The sequence below is a fragment of the Hydractinia symbiolongicarpus genome, chromosome 7, assembly GCF_029227915.1.
Source record: "Hydractinia symbiolongicarpus strain clone_291-10 chromosome 7, HSymV2.1, whole genome shotgun sequence".
Classification (NCBI taxonomy): domain Eukaryota; kingdom Metazoa; phylum Cnidaria; class Hydrozoa; order Anthoathecata; family Hydractiniidae; genus Hydractinia; species Hydractinia symbiolongicarpus.
Window position 1 is genome coordinate 19,510,217 of NC_079881.1, and position 22,513 is coordinate 19,532,729.

At 34.1% G+C, this 22,513-nt stretch overlaps 2 protein-coding genes across 2 annotated transcripts in view; one reads left to right on the top strand and one right to left on the bottom strand.

The window, feature by feature from the left end:
* Positions 1-17,640, top strand: part of LOC130649427 (TATA-binding protein-associated factor 172-like) — a 44,196-nt gene extending 26,556 nt beyond the window's left edge. Inside the window, exons 17-40 of the mRNA XM_057455704.1 lie at positions 466-622; positions 1,921-2,252; positions 2,571-2,688; positions 3,157-3,420; positions 3,555-3,671; positions 3,749-3,896; positions 3,969-4,078; positions 4,305-4,506; positions 5,071-5,219; positions 5,867-6,019; positions 6,285-6,345; positions 6,447-6,523; positions 6,625-6,776; positions 7,240-7,317; positions 7,610-7,673; positions 7,999-8,206; positions 8,703-8,833; positions 9,457-9,567; positions 9,819-9,967; positions 10,490-10,633; positions 10,840-10,917; positions 12,357-12,486; positions 15,910-16,001; positions 17,129-17,640. Coding sequence (XP_057311687.1) covers positions 466-622; positions 1,921-2,252; positions 2,571-2,688; positions 3,157-3,420; positions 3,555-3,671; positions 3,749-3,896; positions 3,969-4,078; positions 4,305-4,506; positions 5,071-5,219; positions 5,867-6,019; positions 6,285-6,345; positions 6,447-6,523; positions 6,625-6,776; positions 7,240-7,317; positions 7,610-7,673; positions 7,999-8,206; positions 8,703-8,833; positions 9,457-9,567; positions 9,819-9,967; positions 10,490-10,633; positions 10,840-10,917; positions 12,357-12,486; positions 15,910-16,001; positions 17,129-17,384 — 3,481 coding nt within the window. The 3' untranslated portion in view covers positions 17,385-17,640. The remainder of the gene's footprint in view (positions 1-465; positions 623-1,920; positions 2,253-2,570; positions 2,689-3,156; positions 3,421-3,554; positions 3,672-3,748; positions 3,897-3,968; positions 4,079-4,304; positions 4,507-5,070; positions 5,220-5,866; positions 6,020-6,284; positions 6,346-6,446; positions 6,524-6,624; positions 6,777-7,239; positions 7,318-7,609; positions 7,674-7,998; positions 8,207-8,702; positions 8,834-9,456; positions 9,568-9,818; positions 9,968-10,489; positions 10,634-10,839; positions 10,918-12,356; positions 12,487-15,909; positions 16,002-17,128) is intronic.
* Positions 17,641-17,761: 121 nt separating this feature from the next.
* LOC130649429 (uncharacterized) lies at positions 17,762-22,366 on the bottom strand. Its single transcript, XM_057455707.1, has one exon. It carries the CDS (start codon positions 21,615-21,617, stop codon positions 18,846-18,848), a length of 2,772 nt encoding a protein of 923 aa, XP_057311690.1. The 5' UTR covers positions 21,618-22,366; the 3' UTR covers positions 17,762-18,845.
* Between the last annotated feature and the right edge of the window lie 147 nt (positions 22,367-22,513).

Here is a 22,513-nt window from a genome sequence, read left to right on the forward strand (position 1 = left end):
GAGTGGCGGGCTGATGACGTCATCAAGAAACTTTAAACCCTAATATCTCTGCTACCATTTGTCAAAAGTAAACGATTCTATACATTTTCTTGATCAGTGTTTCAAGATCTATACAATGAAAGCAGCAGGTATACAAATTTCTAAAAAAAAATTTTTACACTTTATTCGGAACTTTGGTGACGTCAGGAAAATTTTTAAACCCTTATATCTCATTAACCATTCATCAAAAGCACGTGATTACATACATTTTCTTGATCAGCGCTTTAAGCTCTACGCAATAGAGGCACAACATAAAAACAAAGTTCTAATTTTTTTTGTGCAGATGAGTTGTTGACATCATTAAAATTTATATGACGCTTATTTTTCAATTTTATCCTGCCTCAGTGGATTTTTCTACAGGCTTTATCGACTAGTTTCTCATAATTACATACAGATCATTTGAAGGTTGATATTATTTTTTTGTAGAGTGTTTGGCATTTTATTAACAACATTATCATCGTATTCATCCTCGCAACCTGTTGTGTACATACTAAATGCTGTGGAAACATTGCTTGCCTCTTCTTCTGCTATTCAACAAATGGTTGGCGCTATGGTTGTCAATGAGTGGGCGAAAGCAAGTGTGGTAAGAGCATATTTTTAAGCCTGAAATATGATACTCGTCATTTTTGTCTTTTTTGGTTACAATGATTAGGTGTTAATGTAACTGTTAGCATAGTCTTTACACCTGTTGTAAAAAGTATGATTTAAGTTAATAGACATTGCCTGACACTGATAATTCATTTGAAAATCCCATTAAACTAAGAAATAAAGTTATGGGTATAAAGCTACTTTGTTTTAATTTTAGGTTTCATATATTTTTAATTCACCCTGAAGTGTTTTTCAACATTTTAAATTTGTTGATCCATACAATGTTCATTGTCTAAAGTCAGGGAGAATCATAACGGGTCATGGGAAAGTCGGGAGATGTCATGAAAGTCCGGAGATGTCATAAAGGAAATCATGTGGAAAAGTTGGGTGAATTTTTACTGTAAAAGACTTTAAGGTTGTTAATGATGGGTGATAATTTTGTTGCGTTTGATGATTATGAGGATGGTGGGATATTTTGTTCATATTTAATTTTAATGTTAAGTTCTAATTTTTATGCGACAAGTAGACATAGAAGTTGAGTTGAAGTTGGGGAAGTTAGTTTATAGCCTACTAGTCAGTGATGTTATTTTGATCAGGTAACTTAACTTGATCAGGTAAATCCAATTAATTTTTGTTGATATCAGCAACTAGAAATATCTATATTAATTTATTCTAATTCTGTTATTTTATTTATATTGTCCATGTTATTGCAACGTTTCCTCTCTCCATCTTTGTCATGTAACGGAAAGGAATGTAGAAAATATATGAAAAGTTTTAAAAATGATTATTGTATGGAGACTCACGTTTCAGATTTACAACAATATTTTTGTTTTTCCCTGATTTGATAACTTTTCTATATATTCCATTCAGAAAATCCCAAGACACAAGGATTTGAAAGATTTTTTTGAGTCAAAACGTGATTCCCATTATGTGTGCACTCTAAATATTTTTTTAGTGACACACGATTTCTATAACAAACACCCTGTTTTCCTGTCACCCTGGCTAGAGTGATATTCCTAAACAATTTGGGTCTTCTTTTTATTCACTAATGGTTAGGGTTAAATATTAGGTGCTAAGCAATCCAAAAGATGATGACTACATGCTTTTTCCTCATCATTTCTACGTGATGTTTTAACTTATTTTCCTAACATGTTTTCTTCTCAAAAACCTTTGTTGCTGTAAAATTGCACATGATTGAACCCTTTAGAGTTTTCATTTGATTTGCTTTGATAATTACTTTGCCTTCTCTTAAAGAGATTAAAGTATTGATTTTATGTTAATGCATTTTTTTAGAATGTTACATGTCCGCAAAATATTATTGTAAAGATGCAACAGGTTTTAACGAATCAAATAATGTACGAAGAATTGTTATCTCTTCATCAACGTTTGCAGATGGACACACAGGCTTTGGTTTTACTATTCAGAGAACAAAACATTGATATATCTTCCTCCATTCCACCAGGTTCATACAATCTTGATAGTGCGTCTATGATAGCTACAGCAAAGTTTAATGAATTCTCTTTAAAACTACGACCAAAGGATTTGAAAGCTGCAGAATCCAAACAGCAATCTTTGTTAGTTACAATAGGAAATATGCAGAGTGAGTTTCAGAAGCTTTATACAAGGTGGGGATATGTTTTTTGTTTTTACAAGTGCACAATGTCACTAATAGATTCTTTTTTTCTATTTAACTGATCATCAAATTCATCCATTGTTGATAGCATTCGTAAATTATTTTGTGTGTAACTGAAGGTCTGCCAGTGTTATCTCACCCTCTCCTGAAAACAGCCTGAACCTGTATTTATGGCTGATCTCATAGATAGAAAATTTGTGATAACTAAATTTTTTAGTTTTTGTTTGTTTTTTAGAGATTTACACTGCCTTTTGTGTCATCCAATTTAGTTGTGTCAAGCAATATTATATGAATATCTTTTGATTTGTAGAGTTCAGTCAAGTGTGGCAGCAGCATTGATTGCATTGCAACAACTACCTGCCAAACTAAATCCTGTGATACGACCTATAATGGATTCAGTGAAAAAAGAAGAAGATTCTCAAATGCAAGTAAGGTGTAATTATCATAATTCTTTCTTTAATATATTTTTGACGATTAAAAATGGTGGGCGATTTAAGAAGAAAAAGTGATACAAAAGGAATGAGGAAAAATAAATATGGAGCTTGCAGCACAATATCTTTATTGCTACATTATTAACTTCTCTATTTTTTAAAACAGGAATTTTACATCATGTTTTGTGCAAATCAAGATAGAAATTTTATTACACATTTGTTACAACATTAGTTTTTCCTATAGTCTGTTTCAGATTGGAATTTTTACAATTTCCTTTTGTTTGATTAGACTTTGTTTTTGATTGGAATGTTTACAATTTGTTTTATAAAGAATAAAGCAACAACTATGTTTATATGAGTGTTTTAAAAAATGAAATCCGAAACATTGTACTTATAAGGATTTTCTTAAAACCTTTGTAATGAAAAATTGTGCAAATTTCATGATAGGCTAAATTTTATTTTTAGAAACGGACTGCAGTAGCGCTTGCACAGTTGCTAATGTTGTGTGTAAACAGATCTCCTTCTCCTAATGGGAAGATCATCAAGAATCTCTGTTCCTTTGTTTGCAATGACACCAACCAAACACCACCTGTTCAACTCGATGGCTTATTGTCGAACAGTAATTCACCTGTCCCAACTGAAGATGGCATGACAAGTTCAAACAACAAAAGTGATGCTTCAACATGTGGTACCTCGCTTGGTATTTTAACACTTCACCGAAAACAGAAAGTAGGAATTTTTTTTAATTTTTTTTAAATTTTTTATCAATTAATTGATTGATTGATTAGTAGCTCACAACAAAATTTAAGCTTGTGAAAGGACAAATGAATCTTACTAATTAAAATTTCCTTTTTGTGTTGTAGAACGCCATTCAAAATTTACAATCAAAACGTGGAAGAATAAGTCGATGTAATTCTTCACAAGCAATTAAAGATGCTTCATTGACTTCTTCGCTATTCAACCAGACAGAAACAGAGGAGGTTTGTTTATTGCCATTTCTTTTTTGTATATTTTTTAGAAACAAAAGAATATAATATCTTCTGTAATTTGTTTATAGAATGCCAGAATTTTAAGAATTCAACGGCACGGAGCAGAAACAGCATTATCTTCTTGTGCAGACATTTTAGGCGAACATCTACCAACTGCTCTACCATCCTTATGGGAAACAATGTTTATCATGCTAAAAGATAAAGTTATGGACCACAGTATGTTGTAACTAACAGTCTTGCTATACCTATTTAATACTATCTATAAAAGTAGATCTATTTTTTTCTTAGAATTAGTGAAACAACATATGGTTGACCAGGAAGAAATCAAACAACTGATCACATCAATGCAAGTACTTGAAACAACAGCACGGTCATTACATAAAGCACTAAAGATAAAGGTAACCCGTTATCTTTCTGTCTTTTTCTGCTAAAGAGTTGATGTTTTCTTTCTGTTTGCTGTGTTTTTATCATTTATGATAGAAGTTCCAAAGTATTTCGAAAAGTAAATCATTCCTTTGAAGAACAAATCAATTTGCTTTTAGAATGTGACAAAACAAAAAAATTCTATGAGCACTATTTCTGCACTCCTTTAGTAGCAAACGAACTTACCATGTTTTGATTTAGCTAGTTCAACTGCTACCAAACGTTATAACTTATCTTCAATATCCATTCACATGTGTCAGGCATATGGCTGCAAGATGTCTGGGTACATTGAGCAAGATAATCACAACTGAAACGATGGAAATTATTCTCACTAAAGTTGTTAGTATTCTTGGTCAAAGTGACGACATCATAGGAAGACAAGGTGCCATTGAGGCGTTAGTCAGTATCTTTTCATCAAGTGTAAAGAATCGATGATAAACCTATCATTGGGCAAATAAAGTTACAATTTTTCTACTTAAACCTTAAACACTGTTAAACTAATAAAACTTTTTGTTTACGTATTTCGGTTATCATAAACAATCCTCATAATAAGGTGCAATGTATTACCCTGTATAAACAATATCTGTTCAAATACCCGTATTGTGGTTGATTGTTCAAAATGGTAGCTTATAATCCTGTGATTTTTCTACAAAAACATATAACCTACATTGCTATTTCGTGGATTATTACTAATTTTAGTAATAATTATAGTAGTAATTATAGTGATAATCTCGGTCCAAGTAAATTTCATTACTTCGTGCTAACAGGCGGGCAGGAATGCACGAAACAGCGATGCAGAAAAATTTGTACAATGGCGAAAGTCTGAGAATCGACAGACCCATGGACCTTTACATGGGCAATGTTTATTATTTTAAGTTCCAAAAGAATGTTATATTTGCTATATCTTTCCACTTTCACTTCCCTTCTTTATTTGCCTCCACATGTTTCCTTAATCAACAAACTTTAGACGTGATTGATAATTTGGGTATTGATATTCTACCATATATCGTTTTGCTCATTGTGCCAGTCCTTGGAAGGATGAGCGACCAAGTAGAAGACATTCGATTGATGGCAACTAGTTGTTTTGCTACTCTTGTTCAGCTCATGCCACTAGAGGTAGTCTGTCAGTTCTGTAGTTGTGTATTTACTTTTTACAAAACTGTGTAAAGTGTGTCATTAGTTGGAGTTAATCCTTTTCTTCTTCATTAACAATTTGAGTGCAAATTTATATACAGTTGATCTATGTTGTAGTCTATCTGCTACATGCAGGCACAGAAATATATAATAGGTAAGAAAAAACAGGTGAAGTTTTATTGGCTTGTTAACTGTTTAGCCGATCTATACAGAAAAATTTAGAGTGATGACATTATCAGAAAACTGGAGTACAGTCCATTGTGGGACACATTTTTTTTAAGAATCGCAAGTTTAAGAAACATGAGGCTCATGATGCAAAAAGCTTAATAAACATTTTGCCAGCTTGATGTTATGAAACAGAACAAGAAAAACCTTTTAAATTATCCAAAAAGGATAAATCTGCCTTTAACAGATGAAAATTATGAAATATGAAATTGAATGAGGTTATCATAAAAATAATAAACAAAATAAAAAGAAAGAAAAAAGAGGGAAGATTAACATAACATGTAGCATAAGAAACACGAGTTTAAGAAACACGAGGCTTGAAATGCTTAAAAACCAAACTGGATAGTTTTTTAAGAAACATTGCGTTGCAAAATAAAATGTTTCCTGCAATTCACATATCACAGGCTGGCATTCCAGATCCACCCTGCATGTCAAAAGTACTGATCGAAAAGAAAGAATCTGAAAGGCGTTTTTTGGAACAACTACTTGATGGAACAAAGTTAGATCAATTTGCAATTCCTATACCAATTAAATGCGACTTAAGAAAGTACCAACAGGTTTATGTTATTTTTTCTTACTGCGTTATGGGAGTTAGGGTCCTTTTTTTGAATATGTTGGTATTGATAGTCGTCGTATGGAGGCGTCGTCGCCGTCGTTGTTACTCACATTGTTACTAGTTGTCACTAAACTAAATAATTTTAAGTGTAAACTATATCCTAAAGTATCCTAAAGTATGACAATTGCACAGTCCTTTCATTCGATGCCACATAATTGTTGCCATGGTATTGGAACTAATTTTAATCTTATGTTGTTGTGATTTAGGATGGAGTCAACTGGCTAGCTTTTTTGAAGAAATACAATCTTCACGGTATACTATGCGATGGTATCCTTTTCTTTCACGTTTTCTATATATAATGGCCTATTTCGTGCGAAAAAGTCGGAATCTTATCGTTACCTATTTGCCTTCTTAACGCCTTCTTTAAGATATGGGACTGGGTAAGACACTGCAATCCATTTGTATAATGGCAGCAGATTACCATAACACGTTAAAGAAGTACAAGGTTTGTTAAAATTATCAATTTACTCACAGTTTTAAAAAACAGATTTTTTTTTTGAGTCTCAGTTCTTTTTCCTTATAATTGTTGACTTTTTTCTATTTTAGATTTCAGGAAAAGAAGAGTTCAGGCCGCTCCCTTCTTTGGTGGTTTGCCCACCCACCTTAACAGGTCACTGGTGTTACGAAGTTGAGAAGTTTTGTCACAAGGAACACTTAAAACCTCTGCACTACACTGGTTCACCTAACGATCGCCAAAGGTATTTCTTTAAAGAATTGTTATTTGCCAAGAATGTGGTGATAAAATAAAATGACGGTTTGAACTCCTTTTTAACAATTCTGAAATCTCCTCCTAAACGAATAATATTCCAATCCTTCTAAAGGCACCATGAAATATGTTGTTTTCTTTTTTTCCATCTTTCTCCTTCAAAACATTTTGAGTACTGTGAAAAATGCTCAATGTGTGATTGTTGCCTAACAAAAGGTCCTTAGCAAACAAGCTGGCTTGTAATAAAAAATATTGTCCTCGTATTTCACAAATGCATTCTACCCTTAGATTCTATTATCTGTTTGACATACAGTTTCTCTCTTAAATCTGTATTTCTCTTATACAGTCAGGTTTGATATTCTTAATGTCTGCACTGTTGAATGGTGTTGTGGTTTTTGTTGTTTTGTTGTTGTATGTTGATGTTACTCTATCTAGTATTCACGCTCTGTTTTTAGGCTGCGAGAATGTTTTTCGAAATACAATTTAATGGTTGCTTCATATGACATCATCCGCAACGACTCAGACTTCTTCTTGTAAGCGTAATTTCTTATTTTACCCATTCCTCTCTATGTCGCTTCTTTAAAAGTTAACTTAAAGTATCTGGCTCCATCTTCCATTGGATCGTTATGATTTCCAAAGCTTGTGCCATCGGGATTTCGTTTTCAAACTTTGTGCATGTTTCTAAGGTCTACTGACAAGTCGTGACCAATATTACAGCCTCCTTTTTATTCCAAATTTATGATACAAGCAAAGCATTATTTACTTCCACTTGAAAGAAAAATTACTATATTATTTTGTGGTTTATTATTGTGTTTTTTTGTTTAGATCAAAGCATTGGAATTATTGCGTTCTTGATGAAGGCCATATCATCAAAAACAGTAAAACGAAAGTACGTACTTATTCTTGTGCAATCGTAATCGTTGGAATAAGTTTTGGGTATGATCAAACTAAACTCATCGCCCAACCAATCACCGTGATTCATTGTGTTTACCTGTTCACTCTAATGCCCGAACTTTTTTCTACATATCATCGTATATTTGAAAAAGTCATTTTGGTTAAACGACTAGTCAAAAACGTCAAAACTGTAGTGTATACGTTGCTATCACAAGGTATATACTGAAATACGTCACAACCTTCTGCACTAAAAAAGCTCTTAAATCGTTGCATGTTTTTTTTTGTGTGTGTCTGAAGCAAAATGGGGACCTTTCTTTCAGTTATCAAAAGTCATCAGGCAATTGAAGGCGAACCATCGGTTGATACTGTCTGGTACACCGATACAAAACAATGTACTTGAACTCTGGTCGCTATTTGATTTTCTAATGCCGGGCTTTCTTGGTTCGGAAAAAGAATTTATAGCTCGATTTGGCAAACCAATCCTGCAGAGCCGAGATGCGAAGTCATCCTCAAAAGAGCAAGAAGCAGGTGAAGATGTTATTCTAAAACGTGATAAAATGATGATTGTTTTAGGCGACATTTACATCAGAGTTCCACTTCGTTAAAGTGCAGCGAAATTCGTTCTCTGTTGGCAATCTATGAACTGGTAACATTCTACCTTCAATCTCCTTCCGATATGAATTTCATTTCCTTCTGAAAGGCCGAAGTAAAATCCACGGCCGTTGTAAAAGTCGCATTAAACAAATCAAAGTGAAACTCAGATGGTGTCACAGCTTGCTATGCCCGAATTTTTAAATTATTTCGGGATAGTAACGCTCAGGTAAACGCGATGGCAATCCACTTCAGCTTGAAATTTAAGTTTACTTGAACTAAGTGAAACTTTTATGTAAACGCGACGTTAATTCCTGAGAATCATTGTGTTAACTATTTATCTTGTGTTTATCTCGTTGTTACTTAGTTTGTTTGTGTGTTTAATTGTTTGTTTGTTGTGTAATGATGGATATAAACTACTTTTCTAACGCAGGAGCTCTAGCCATGGAGGCTTTACACAAGCAGACTCTCCCATTCTTGCTTCGAAGAGTAAAAGAGGATGTACTACAAGATCTGCCACCCAAGATCACTCAGGATTACTATTGTGACTTGAGTCCTCTGCAGGTTTCTGTTTTATCTGTAGTAGTAATATGTTTCGGCAAGTCGTCGGCTTTCGAATACATTTCGAATACAATATCTTCGCTAATAACAATGCACAGGATGGTTGAGGAAATAGAGGAAACAATAAAAAGAGATAAGCTTCACCAGGGTGAATTAGGATGAATTAAAAATTTTTTATCGTAATGTCAGAAAAATCAAAGAGTTCTATTTCTACTCAATCACAACTCTTTTTCTTCTTCATAGAAGTATTTGAAATTGAACTTCTAATTATTGCTATGAAATGTTTTTTTAATAAAAATTGCATTGCCTTTTTTTAATTTTAGTCTTAAAAACTTTGCTCTTTATCAACATTTGAAATGTAGGGTTAGAAAATAATCTTAAGGTGAAAGAAAAAATGCATTCTTTGGATAAAAGTCGACCTTCACTGTCTTGTCAAGGCAGAGCTTGAAATCTCTGCGCACTTTTAAATCGCCTAGCTGCGTCAATCAACTTAAAACTTAAGGGACAAAATTGTTTGCAGAAGAGGAAAAAATTTGGAATAGAACCTCGAGGATTGTGCAAGCATTAAGGTAAGAATGATTAACATTCCTATTCGTATTAAAATATCTTCGTATTGTTATATCAAGGTTAAACTATACGAAGATTTCTCAAGATCTCGAGCGAAGAAAGACATTGATTCCACCGTGAGCGTCGATGAAAAACGCGAGACGAAACAACAAACGGGTCATATATTCCAGGTGAGAAAACAAAACACGTCGTATCTTGCAGGTCAAGCACACACCACGTGTTTCAAACTTATCAACCGAATACATGTTTTTCATATTCAGGTTTTTTGTAATATAATTTCTTATCCAAACCAGTATTCAGTTCTCTATTCGAACATTTAAATACCTGTACTTTTGATTTCGACTATAAACTAGGAACCCTCGTCATCAGTCTTTTTATTATTCTTCGTACGTAATTTGTTTATTTATTTTATACTTAACAGGCCTTACAATACCTACGAAAAGTGTGCAACCATCCGTCACTTGTATTGACGCCGTCACACCCTGAATACGACGTCGTCACGCAAAACTTACGACAGTCGAAGACGCCACTTTCTGATTTGCAACATTCTGGGAAACTTATGGCCTTGAAGTAAGCGCTTATGTTGTGTGTGTGTTTGTTAAGTTAATCAATCAATCAGTTTGACAGTCAATATTTTTAAGAGCTGTCAACTAGAAGATATTGCTTTAAAATCACGTCCACGAAAATTAAGAAAACGTGTTTTTACCTTTCCATCACTAAGAACCTAAAAATATTCTTTTTCAGTCTCGTTCTTTTTCAAAAGGTTGAAAACCTGAAAAAAAATTTGAAAAGTAGAAAAAAAAGCTGTAAAAAAATTCGTTAATTTCTTTCGGCTTAGCTTCAACCTTGTTCGGAATTGCAATCGAATCTTTGTTTTGTGTGACGTATGCACGAAATGGAGATGTTTGAGATATATATGGCGGGCGATAACCTGAGGATCAGAATATTTACGATGGTCAATCCCGTGGATTTTCAGTACGACTGTTTAACTACGACTGTTTTAAAAATTGCAAATGTATATTTTAAAATCGTAAAATTTTGTTTTTGCTCTCCATCTCAGCTTTTTTAGTATTTCTGTTATTTCATTTGTAGACAGCTTCTGCTGGATTGTGGGATTGGTGCTACAGAATGCACGAGTTCGGAAGATACTGTCAACTCTGTAGTGTCGCAGCATCGCGCGCTTATTTTTTGCCAGTTAAAATCTATGCTTAATATTGTGGAAAATGACCTTCTGAAGTAAGTGAGGCTTTTTTTTGGGAGAGAATTGCAAGAACAGGTAAAAACGCAACGAAAAAAAAATATTAATACCTTTTCTGTTATAATTTATATATTGCATCATAGCACCATTTAAATATGTATTTCTATGTAGAAGGAGCTATTATTACGGTTACTTTTTACTGAAACTCAACGTTATAGTTACATAGCTAACTTTATGCTATTAGGTCTCACATGCCATCAGTTACGTACTCAAGATTGGATGGAAGCGTCCCAGCTGGGTCCCGCCACGATATTGTTCAAAGGTGCGAATTTTTTTGTCGCGTTGGATTTGTTATCTTGCTTTTTTCATTTCTTATCGTAAATTTAGTTTCCACGATTTTTATGAGGCTTCCATGAAACTCCATTCTATGTTTTGTCGTTCTTATAAAAAGTATTTTAAGTATTACTTCAAATCAATTTAAACTTGGCTGAAAAATAATATTAGTTTTAGCCTGACACTAGAAAAGATACCTTTCCAGCAAAAGAAACAGATATCAAAAATAATGGCAGTCCTGATTTTGTTTCCACAATTTTAAGAACACTTTAATCTTGACTTTTTGAATATACTAGTCGTTAGCCCGTGGAAAAATCCACGGGTTCGCCCGTCCTTTTTATACCACATTGCGTGCGTCTCGCTACCTGCACAGCTAAGCTACCATTTTGCGTGACAGACGGACGGACGGACAGACGTATACGGGTATTATAATATAGAGTAGTCGTTAACCCGTGGAAAAATCCATGGGGTCACCCGTCCTTTATATATCACATTTCGTGTTTTCGTTATGGGACGCGGTAACCCTTTTAAACAGACAGACGGAATACGGCTATTATAATAGAGATAGCCGTTAACCCGTGGAAAAATTCACGGGTTCGCCCGTCCTTTAAATTTACCCGTCGCAACAAAGTGGATAAAAATATATTGCATTTGATATTCGTGTTTCCGTAGCACGATTTTTTAACTCAGCGGGGGGTCCGCGCAGAGACAGACGGAATACGGCTATTATTAAAGAGACTAGTCGTTAGCCCGTGGAAAAATCCACGGGGTCGCCCGTCCTTTAAATTTACCCTTCGCAAGTGTACAAAAATATATCGAATTTGGTATTGTTGCGCATTTTAAAAATTTCGTGTTTCCGTTACAAGACGCGGCTTTCGCGGACACACAGACAAAATAAGGCTATTATTAAAGAGATATGTAAGAACTAAAAAAATGCACCAGGTCACCCAAAACTAACAATTGATAAATACAATGTATCACAAAAAACAATGGAGCAGTGTGGTTAGCAGGGAATTCTTGGAAATTTTTTTGACAACTCGCAGAGTCGTGTTCCTGATTGGCTCAGGTTTCCAAGAATGTATAGGTATCCTATTAACCAAGTGGGTTTGATCATAGTGCTTAGCGAGATATTTAATTCTGCTCGTTGACATTATTCAACAAATTTAGTTATAGTCTCACTTCTCACAGTAGAATATAGTTAGGGGGTGTAAATGTGACTTTTGTTGGTGTAGTGAGTGTTATTTCTCGTCTTAAATGATTCACAAGACAAGACTAATGAAACCCGTCTGGGCATGTGGAACCACGTGGTTTACGCGTAGGGTCCTTAGTAGACTGGAAAGACCATATTACAGCCTTTGGAGGCCATGCTCGTAGTTGGCAGTGTTGTATGGGCCTCGCCTAAAATTAGATATGTTTGCTCTTTTTTAGTTTCAACAACGACCCTTCTATTGATGTGCTGTTACTCACGACGCACGTAGGAGGTCTGGGTTTGAATTTAACTGGTGCTGACACTGTCATCTTTGTAGAGCATGACTGGAACCCAATGAAAGATTTGCAGGTACTCATATGTCTTACCATTCTGCTGTCTTAAACTCGAGAATTTCGCGCGTCTACTACATACTGAAGACGCCATGTTGTGTTTTTTTGAAATTTTGTTGTTACTTGCTTGTTTTTGTTTTTTGTTTTGTTTTTGACTTGCTCCCCCAAACTAAAATCCATGCTCACGTTTACAATTTTACGTGGAAAGAATAACAGAAGTATTACAATCTAAATTATGTTTCAGTCGTAGGGAAAAAATCGAAAATGTAAGAATTTTTAAAGAAATGATATCAGAAAAATGTCCGGAAAATTAACGTGACCTTTTAAGTTCACACCCGTCGATCCATGAGCAGTTTTTTAGAAATTTTATTAAGCGGAAGAAGACACTTTTCCTATTAGCAAAGATATTTCATATAAATTACAACCAGCTTTCACCAATGTACCATAAAATTTGTAGTCGGATTTCAGAAGCTAAAATTTAAAAAAGAAATCTTCTTAAAATGTAGGCGAAACCACGTGACGTGTTCTCTTTCTTTTCTGCGGCTAATTTATTATTCTTTTTCGAATCGAGGTCTTTTCTTCTATTTTTCGCGCCAAATAGACGTGTGAAGGAAAGGCGAAACCGCGAAAAGAATATTTGCAACAATTTCATTTAACTTGAATTATATTTCTTAACTATATTTTGTCGTTAAAAAAAGAACCATATGCCAAAAAAGAATTTGAAGAATTATCAAAAATGATTTTTTTATTGTTTTGAAAAGTAAAAATTTGAAAGGTTCGTGTGGAAGATTTTTTCTTTACTTCGTAATTTTCTTTAAAAAGGATTTAACTTTTCTCTTTGAACATTTTCGACTTTTTGTATACGAATATTTACAAAAAAAGATAAATGGTATAGATATAACAGTTTAAAAAATAAATAAATAAAATTATTTTTGTATTTATAAAAGATATTAAAGTTTTAGTCTTGCGATGTCGTTCGTTTTTTTTTTTTTTTTTTTTTAAACTCTAGTAATATGGACATGAAGGCTATGCTTATATATAAAAATATCATAAATTATCAAAAACGTTTTCAATTTTCAAACCTAATTTTCCTAAATATATTTTTCCTTTTTTTTTCCCTAATTTATTTTATAAATTTTCCACAAAATGAACAACTGCTTGGCTAACCAGGTTGCTAATCTTTCGTTTCCTCTCGTTTTTTTTCGGTTTTTCTTCGGATTTATTCGTACAACATCGGTAAACGAGTTCGAGTAATCGGATAATGGAGATACCTGCGTTCTCTTCCCGTATTTGGTAACTTTCGCTAATTTCATCTCCAATTTCACCGAGCTTTTCACTTAATTCAGTCCACACCGATACTGTTCGTAGTTTGCAGTTCTCGTAACCGTATTTATCTATCGTCGGTGTCAAACTAACCGAACGAGGTTTAATTTTCGGTTGGTTTTGTTTTCTTTCATAAAACGAATTCAGGAATTCTTCGTTGAGTGTGATAGAGCGAAGTCGAGCTGATCCAAAGTACATCTTGTTGTTTTTGTTAGTTTAAACGAAGATGGATTTTCTAAAAAAATAAAATTTAACAATTAGAAAACATTATACTCAAACATCTTTTCTTTTTCTTTTTTTGTCACACAAAATAAAACATTTGTGAAATGTAAGTCCTTTTACCTTTTTATTTTGCTTTGTAAATATTCTTTGTTGTTGAAGTTTTTTCTTGATGAAATTCTTTCTTGACTCCTCTTCTTCTATCTCACTTTTTTTGTTTTAAATATTTCTAGCAGTGGTTTTTCTTTTTATATGTTCGTATAAAGTTTTCATTATTTATGCATAAGTTCTTTCGCAATACTAACGAGTCTGCCTGTCGCCTCTTGTTTTTTCGCACATCTTCTTTCGATTTCGTTACCGAAATTATGACGCGCTCAACCGAATATTGTCATGGCGCCTCGTGAATTCATCATTCGCACATTACGTGAGATTAGTCTGGAGACATTAGCCTATTATGTCTGTAGCGAAGGTGTAACTTTGTCTACGAAGCTGATATATTCTCAGTTAGCTACCGGTCGTTAGTCGTATGATATTGAACGCCAAGAGAAAACTGATAAACAACTGGCGCCGCCTGTGTTCACTTTTACGAAAAATGCATATCCGTGTTCGCTTTCACCAAAAATGAACAGGTGAGGAAAGTAAGTAGTACTCAGGTCTACAAAATTACGAGCCTTCATTACTAGATTTTGCGAGGCTAGATTATGCAGTATTTTCGTGTAACATCTTCGTGATAGACAAGAAAAGTGTTCAAAAGATTTTAAAAACAGAGTTAACGCCAACCCTAACGCCCTTCATTCTTTTTTTTTTTTGGTAATTCTCGCGTTTTCCATCAAATTCTTTTACATGGAATATGGATTTACTAAGAAAGTTTCACTGCTATAGCGGTTTAAAATTTAACTGTTAAAAAATCCTTTGTAGAAACCGTGTTTTTGCACCCTAATACCCAGTACAGAGAGAAAATTTATTCGGGCTGGAAAATATAGAACAGAATTATGCAACTAGAATTCAATTTTACAACTAACTTTTGCAGCATGATTTTAGACCCCGATTGAAGATGCATTGTTATTTGGGTAATGGAACCGAAGTTGTACGATTTCATGGCTTTCGGCTTTTTTTGGAATCGAAAATTGCAATAACATTAAATTTCGCAAACGCCTCATATCTTATTTTGTGTGTTGAAGAAATACAGACACCTTCCGAAAATACATGACCAATTTTGAAGAACAAGTGTTTTCTCTTAACACTTTTCTTCAATACTTTTTCTCTTCACCGAGAAGCTTCAAGCGAAACGTAATTTCACACGAATTCTCGTTACAGCTATTCAGAATGAACGAAAGATTAAGAAATTTTAATCAGAGTATAATTGGTACAACTGTAAATTTCTTGGGAATTAACACGTGCTCTCTTTTTGTTGTAATAAAATATTTGAAATATCAAGAATTACAGTGTTGCAAGATAGACAGCGTTTTACCGATTTTTCCATTTACAAATTTAGTCGTTTGAACGAAATAATATTGTGCGTCTTTGGATTAATCGTTTCTTAAAAGAATGGGCGTCTGGGAAATATAACGACTGTGATGACGTCATATCATGGTTATATCTTACGCTCTGTTTTCCCGAATCTTAATTCTTCGTGAATCATATTATTTTTTGGTTGCAAGAAATGTTTTTGAGTTTGTGAATAAATAAAAGTTGCAATAGATATAATGTATGTAAAAAGAAAATGGTTTTAATTTGACTAGATTTATATTGAAGTGAAAAGAACAATTATTGTTCTTAAACAAGAACATAGAAAAAAGTTCAGCTCGTGTTCTTAGAAAAGATTGCTAATCGTCGCATTTTCATTAGTTATTGTAACGTTTTTCGACAGTTACCATGTTTCGTTTCGTTTTCTTTACAGGCTATGGATCGTGCGCATCGTATCGGGCAAAAGAAAGTCGTAAACGTATATCGATTAATCGCCAGAGGAACGTTGGAAGAAAAAATAATGGGGTAAGTGTGTCACTTTAGGTAACGATCTAATTCGTGGTCAAATTTCGTGAATTAGGCTTTATGCTCTGATGTCTCTGGATTGCAAACTTTGTCAATTAAAATCAATTACAGGAAGGGAATGTTACGTAGTGTCGTTTTTGTCACCTATATTACATTAATTAAACCATAGACAATTTGAAGTATTATTTTTAGCTAATCAACATCGTGAATTTGCAGTTGTATAAATTTTCAACTCAGTTTGTTATGACTCCTATTTTGATTGTATTTTTGTTGCAACGGTCAAAGCCTTCTCCGTTTGTGATTTGTAGTAACAATTCTCGCTTTTAAGAAGAGTCATTTAATAATTTCTCAAGGGATAAGAATATGTTTTCTACTTCCTGTAGCTATGCCTCTGAAAATGAGTCTCTGGTAACAATTTTAAATACCTATTTCGTTCTTATTTTCGCCAGTATTAATTTTCGCGCATTTGTGAGATATTTCGCGACTATTTATTTGCGCGCAAATTCAAATTCTTCCTACCTAGAACCAGGAAGAAAAATTCACCATCTTCCACAGAATATAGAATCTTTCTTGTTTTTGTAAAAAAGGCTATTTTTCCGCGTATTACATTCGCGCAGAACGTAAGAAATTACCGAAAATTAAGTACAGCAAGGGAAAAAATCGGCAACCGGTAATATAGTAAAACAGCTTATTGTTCATTTGTCTTTTCGCTTTGACCCTTAATGAGCAATCATAAAATTATAAAAGCTTATTTTTTATGTCATTTTTTACACTTCTTTTTATAAAGACTATCAAATATGGTTTCACTTTTCTTTTATTCGCTTTTAGCATGTGCTGCTTGTCTATATTTGTGGTTTTTTTAAAGAATAAAAAAAAAGAAAAAAGCAGTAAAATCACAGGCTTGTTGGTATTTTTTCAGTCATTCCAAGCCTCTGTTTTCTTATAAACTTGTTCTTTTATCACAAGGGAGCGCACTCTGATACCTCTAATTTAACACCACTTCCGCTGAGCTTTTTGTTACATAAAAATTGATTTGTTTCATAAACTCCTTGCCGCATAAATGTTATTTTTTTTTCATTTTTGTTTCCCATAAAATAGTTTTTAAAAAATATCTCCACCTCTTCCAGGTTGCAAAAATTCAAGTTGAACATCGCCAACACAGTGATCACTCAAGACAACTCCAGCCTGCATTCCATGGATACTTCCCAGCTTCTAGACTTGTTCACTGTCGACAGTGGGCGTGACAACGAAAAGAAGAAGGCTGGGACTAGTAAGAATACTTCTATGAAAGCAATCATGGAGGACATGGAAGAATTGTGGGATGACAAACAGTATGACGATGAATATAATCTCGACAATTTTATGGGGTCGCTTAAACAGTGACTGAATTACTGAAGCTAAAGTACGGTGTGCACCAGTGATACTTGTTAGCTTATATATGAGTAGTGTGGATCACACTTTGCGCATTGGATAAGCTATTATGTAGCGCATGCGCATGAAAGGATATCTAAAGATTTTTAATGGATAACTATATTGTTAAGATTGCTAACATTTGTCGGCAACATAAAAAAGAAATTTTGTTAACAAGAATTTTTTTGTAATTCGATAAATAGGAAATAACAAGAAAACCATTTGCAAACTGTGCATTTTTGCGAAAAAAAAAAATCCTAACACAATTTTAGAGTTTTTTTGCTTACAGATTCTTACGACTACAACTCCAGATATATTAATTAATGCAAAATGTCTATCACCTTGCCACCATCGGCATACTACCGAAATTTTTTTGACTAGGAAGGGGGGGTCATGTGTCGTGTACTAATTACGCTGCTCACAGTTTTTGTTGTGTGCGAATTACCGTGACGACCCGTTAAAGTCGGAAAAATCGAGAAAAACGGAAAAAATTGACCAAATCAACTGACGACCGAAAGCGTATTGGTGATCATGAACAAATAAACCATAACAATTTTGCATAGCGCATGTCTATTATAGACTAATTGAATGAAATTTTACTCTCATTTTCAATATGTTGTCTGAGATTGCAAGTAAAATGAGATAACCAGATAAAAAGACAGTAATATCGCGGAATTTAATGCTTAAACTGCCCAAACCTTTGCGGAATATAATATATTCTTGTGGTTTGCAAAAAAACATATTTTGCGGAATTAAAAAACCCGCTAAATTTCTGACAAATATATGAAATTAGCGACGATTGCTATTAATGGCAAGTTAATACGCGCGAAATAGTTGTCGTGTTCTTGCGACGCGAAAATTGATACGCGCGCAAATTAGTGTTAGTAAGGTATCCATGGTTTCCTCTACTTAAATTTTCTAAACTTCTTTTTAATTTCATTATTTGATACTAAGCTAAGTTTTAATATCATCACTGTCTGATCTGACATTCGCCCTTTTTTCTTAAAGCTTCAAGTCTTGATGTGCTAATCTTTGCCTCCTTGGTGGAGTGCAAAATGATAAAAAAGACGTAAAGAACAATAATTACACCCTGGTAACTTATTTTAAAAAGAACAAACCTGCAACAAACTGTAGCAGTGTTTTTTAGCAACCAAATTTTATATGCGCGAAACATAATGCGCAAACAGTTGATGAAGGACATGCTTTTAAACGTATATTCATGAGGTCTTTGAGGACGAGCCGTGAATAATTGCGTTAATGTAGCTATCCACGGGTTCGTCCATCATATCAGCTTATTTACTCTGCAGGGGACACGAATTGAAGCTGCGGCAAAGCCATTTTGAACAGACAGAATGCGGGCCTTATTAATACAGAGACACGCCGCTCATATTATTACGATAAAAAAATATTTTATTTCTGCAAAAAACCGAAAAATTATCTTCTTAAGTATCTTCTACAACCCCGTTTGCTTAGCCTATCTTTGCATTGTACTATATATTGCTTCGTGATTCGAGATTTTGGATGATCCTGTCCCAAAACCTGACACTGATTATACAACAGTGGCTCGAAAACATCCAGTGCTTGTTCATAACGTTTTCTTTTCATGTACGACGTCGCAATATTAAACTTTGTGTTTAGAACATGTGGGTGAAGATTGTCTTCAAGCATTTCTATTTGCTGCGTCTCAACCTCGTCCAACAACTCCATACCTCTCTCCAAAGAAAATTTTTGAGCTAAACATGTTGCTGTGTTGCATTTCTCTTGCAAAGTCAATGGATGTAAATCACCAAGTTCTCTCCTGCGTTTATCTTCAACTTCTTGAAACAATTTTAAAGCTTTTTTGTTCTTACCAAGGGAACTTAAACACGTAGCTATGCAGCTTCGCACAGTGAGTACTTCAGGTAGCATGCCTTCTTGTCTCATTATATCATATTGTTCATTCATTTTTGTTATCTTCTTGTAGTTCTGTTCGCCATATTCCTCAACGTCCTTAAATATTTTCAACGCTTTGTGAAATTTGCCTGTATTCATTAAACATAACCCTAACGCGTGTTCAACACCGTTAAGCGATGGACTTAACTCACCCCATGTATGGATTATCGCTTCTTTTACGCTTTTTAATGTGGAGTAACTATCCGTATAATTCCCTTGAAAAAGATAGCATATTGCTAAAGAATATCTCTTCATGATAACTCGGTGATGTCGCCTTAAAGATTCCTCTTCGTTAATAATATCCATAAATATTGCGTTAGCTTCTTCGAAACGGCCAGCATATTGCAATGATTTTGCAACATCCGATTTAATGTCATTATAAATATGCGAAATCTCAGGAGTAACATTCAGTTTGATTTGTTCTGAAACAAATCTCGAAAAATATGCGCATTGCATGAATTTACCTTTATTTAAAAGTGCCTGCTTAATGCAAATACGCAGTTCAAAGAATCGTTGCATTAACCTTTTATCGAAATTTGCAACTTGAAAAACATTCATAATATGCTCTATCCAACCATCTCCAAAATGAAACTGATCCAGTGTGGACATTTTTATTCTTTTTTGCAAAAGATCTAATGTTAAATCAGCATAATTAGGTGGAGATGTTTCTCTCACGACGATCTGCATCAACGAATGCATAGTTATATTTACTTTGTTGTTTTCTCTCGAAACAGAAACCAAAGAATATGACAGCAAAACTAACAATGCTTCGTTTATTTCGGTTTCCTTTATTACGTCAGTTATTAGAATATCTTTTTGGATGAACTTGCCATGTAGAAAAGACATCATTCTTATTAAATGTAACGGCAGCTTCGCCTTCATATTACGTAGCTTTTCCAAAGCTAGATTCCAAGTTGTAAATACTGTGTGCTTGTACAGCATGCCTGTGACTGAAGCGGTAAAGACTGCTTTCGAATTTTTGTTGAAAAGATGAATGTATTGACCTATGGTAATTTGATTGCGTTGTATGTATGATACAGCTTGCTGCAGTGCAAGTGGTAAAAACTCCACCAATGAAGCCAGTTCTTCTATAACAAGTTCATTCTGATAGCATTCCATTGTCAGGTTATCTGCAATAAACCTTTCGGCTGCACGTTTGGAGAATGTACCAAGATTCTGAGTGATAAAATTGTTTCCCCAATTTGTAAATTGGGATGTGATCAAAATAGTTGGTTTCTTCATATGAGAAGGAAGTGAGGTCGGTAAGAAATCTTCCATTTCGTTTAAATCGTGCACATTATCAAAAATAAACAAACCCTTCCTATTGGCGAAGAAACGATAAACTTTGGCTGCAATTGTCTTTATGTTCGAGGCATTTCCATACAAATCTTTTACAGGTATTCCTAGATATTCAGCTATCTTATAGAAAGAACTTTCTAAGGCATTGGTACCATCAGCATCAATCCATACAACATTACTTTCAAAATAATTTTCCCCATAACTGTAGCAGTAATGTTTCGCCATTTCAGTCTTGCCAACACCTCCCATGCCGGTTATCACAACTCCATAGCTCAAATTTCCTAGCTTCGTGATAGTGTCATGTAAGGCTATAACTTCTTCCTCTCTGCCAGTAAAGTTATGAACACTTGGCGATACATTCCACCAGATACTTTCCAGACAGTTCTGAAGGTGTGTGATGACAGACTGTGACTGTGCCAAGTCATTTTCAACTTGTTGTAACTTTTGAATTGTTCCAACGTCCAATACCTTTTGGCTAATGTTAATTATTTCCTGAGGATCACATCCTAAACCGATCATAGATGTAGAAAGCTTAGTCCAGATTTTTTGATATTCATTGTGGTTTAAAATTATTGAATGATGCTGCAAGAAGTTTCTAGCGTGTCTTATTCGAACAACATTCGCTCCATCCGACCTGTCACCAGCACAGGGGTCCTTTGACCAACCGGTGTGGGGCGCTTTTACATTGCAGATTTCTCTGATTAACAAACTTTTCAATGTCACATCAAATACACTTGAATCGGTCTTTTGATTCTTTGGAAGTAATAATTCCCATTGTGTCTGAGATAATAATCCTCTCTGTTTTAAATATTTCAATTTGGATTTTACATTTAAAAGTTCATTGTAGAGTTTACTTGGATCTCTAGAATACGAACGATGAAAAAAGTTCTTCAAGGTTTCATCACACTTCTCCAGCAGAAGCTGTAAGCGTAACCCATTTTCTTCTTGATCTGTTATAACCAATGTTGAACTCATCTCAACTTCCTTGACATAAACAATCTTTTATAATTTTTATAGAGCTTTTAATTCTTACCAAGTTGTTGTTTTTGTTTGATTAAATCACACTTCACCTCAGAGATTCAATAATCACACTTCATCGCAGAAGATGCAAGATTAGAGATTGCTAATTTCCGATATTATAATGATTTGGGCTCAACCTCGTCCCCGGGGCTCTTTTTTTTTTTCTGACACGCGGATGGAGTGGGTATTGAATAAATAGTTACAGGTCAATTTTAATTTTTTTGTTATTACTTTTTCTTATTTTAAGATCCAACATAGTTAATAATAATAACCATTCGTCCCCATGGATTTTTTTCTTTTCTTCAGGTTTACGAATGCCTTTCTTTCTTTTCTTTCTTTTCTTTCTTTTTCGTTCCGGCTAAAACTAATTCTCTTACGTATTCACAGATGAAACTCAAAAATTTAAATGGTTTAAAAGATATGAGAATGCTTTAACCTTGTTCCCTTTCGCTTTTCTATGTTAAAAAAGGCGCGGGTTTTTTCGCACCATTCCCAACATAAAAAAATCGAAAAGGGCTCCTGGAAGAGTTTGAGAATGCTTTTGTTTTGACATTTTTGTTATATCTTTTGTTATATGTATATCCGAAACTAGTAATAAGCAAGTAAGGGCTTGCGTTTTATCAGTTTCGGATATACAATAGTTTCGTAGAAAGCTTGAAGACGTCACAGATCAATTATCAATTCAAATCAACGGTTGACATCACGAAAATTCCTTGTAATTTTATAACGGATGAAACATTGCATTACGCAAGTTAGTTCTACAATGGATTTCCGCCAGAACTTTTGTTTGAAGTTCTTCGTTCGTAAAGTTATTAATAATCAAATATTTTTAACAAGTGGTCAGTCATTCA

Excerpts from the sequence above, each read along its gene's own strand:
- LOC130649429 (XM_057455707.1), bottom strand. The coding sequence starts at position 21,617 with ATGAGTTCAACATTGGTTATAACAGATCAAGAAGAAAATGGGTTACGC.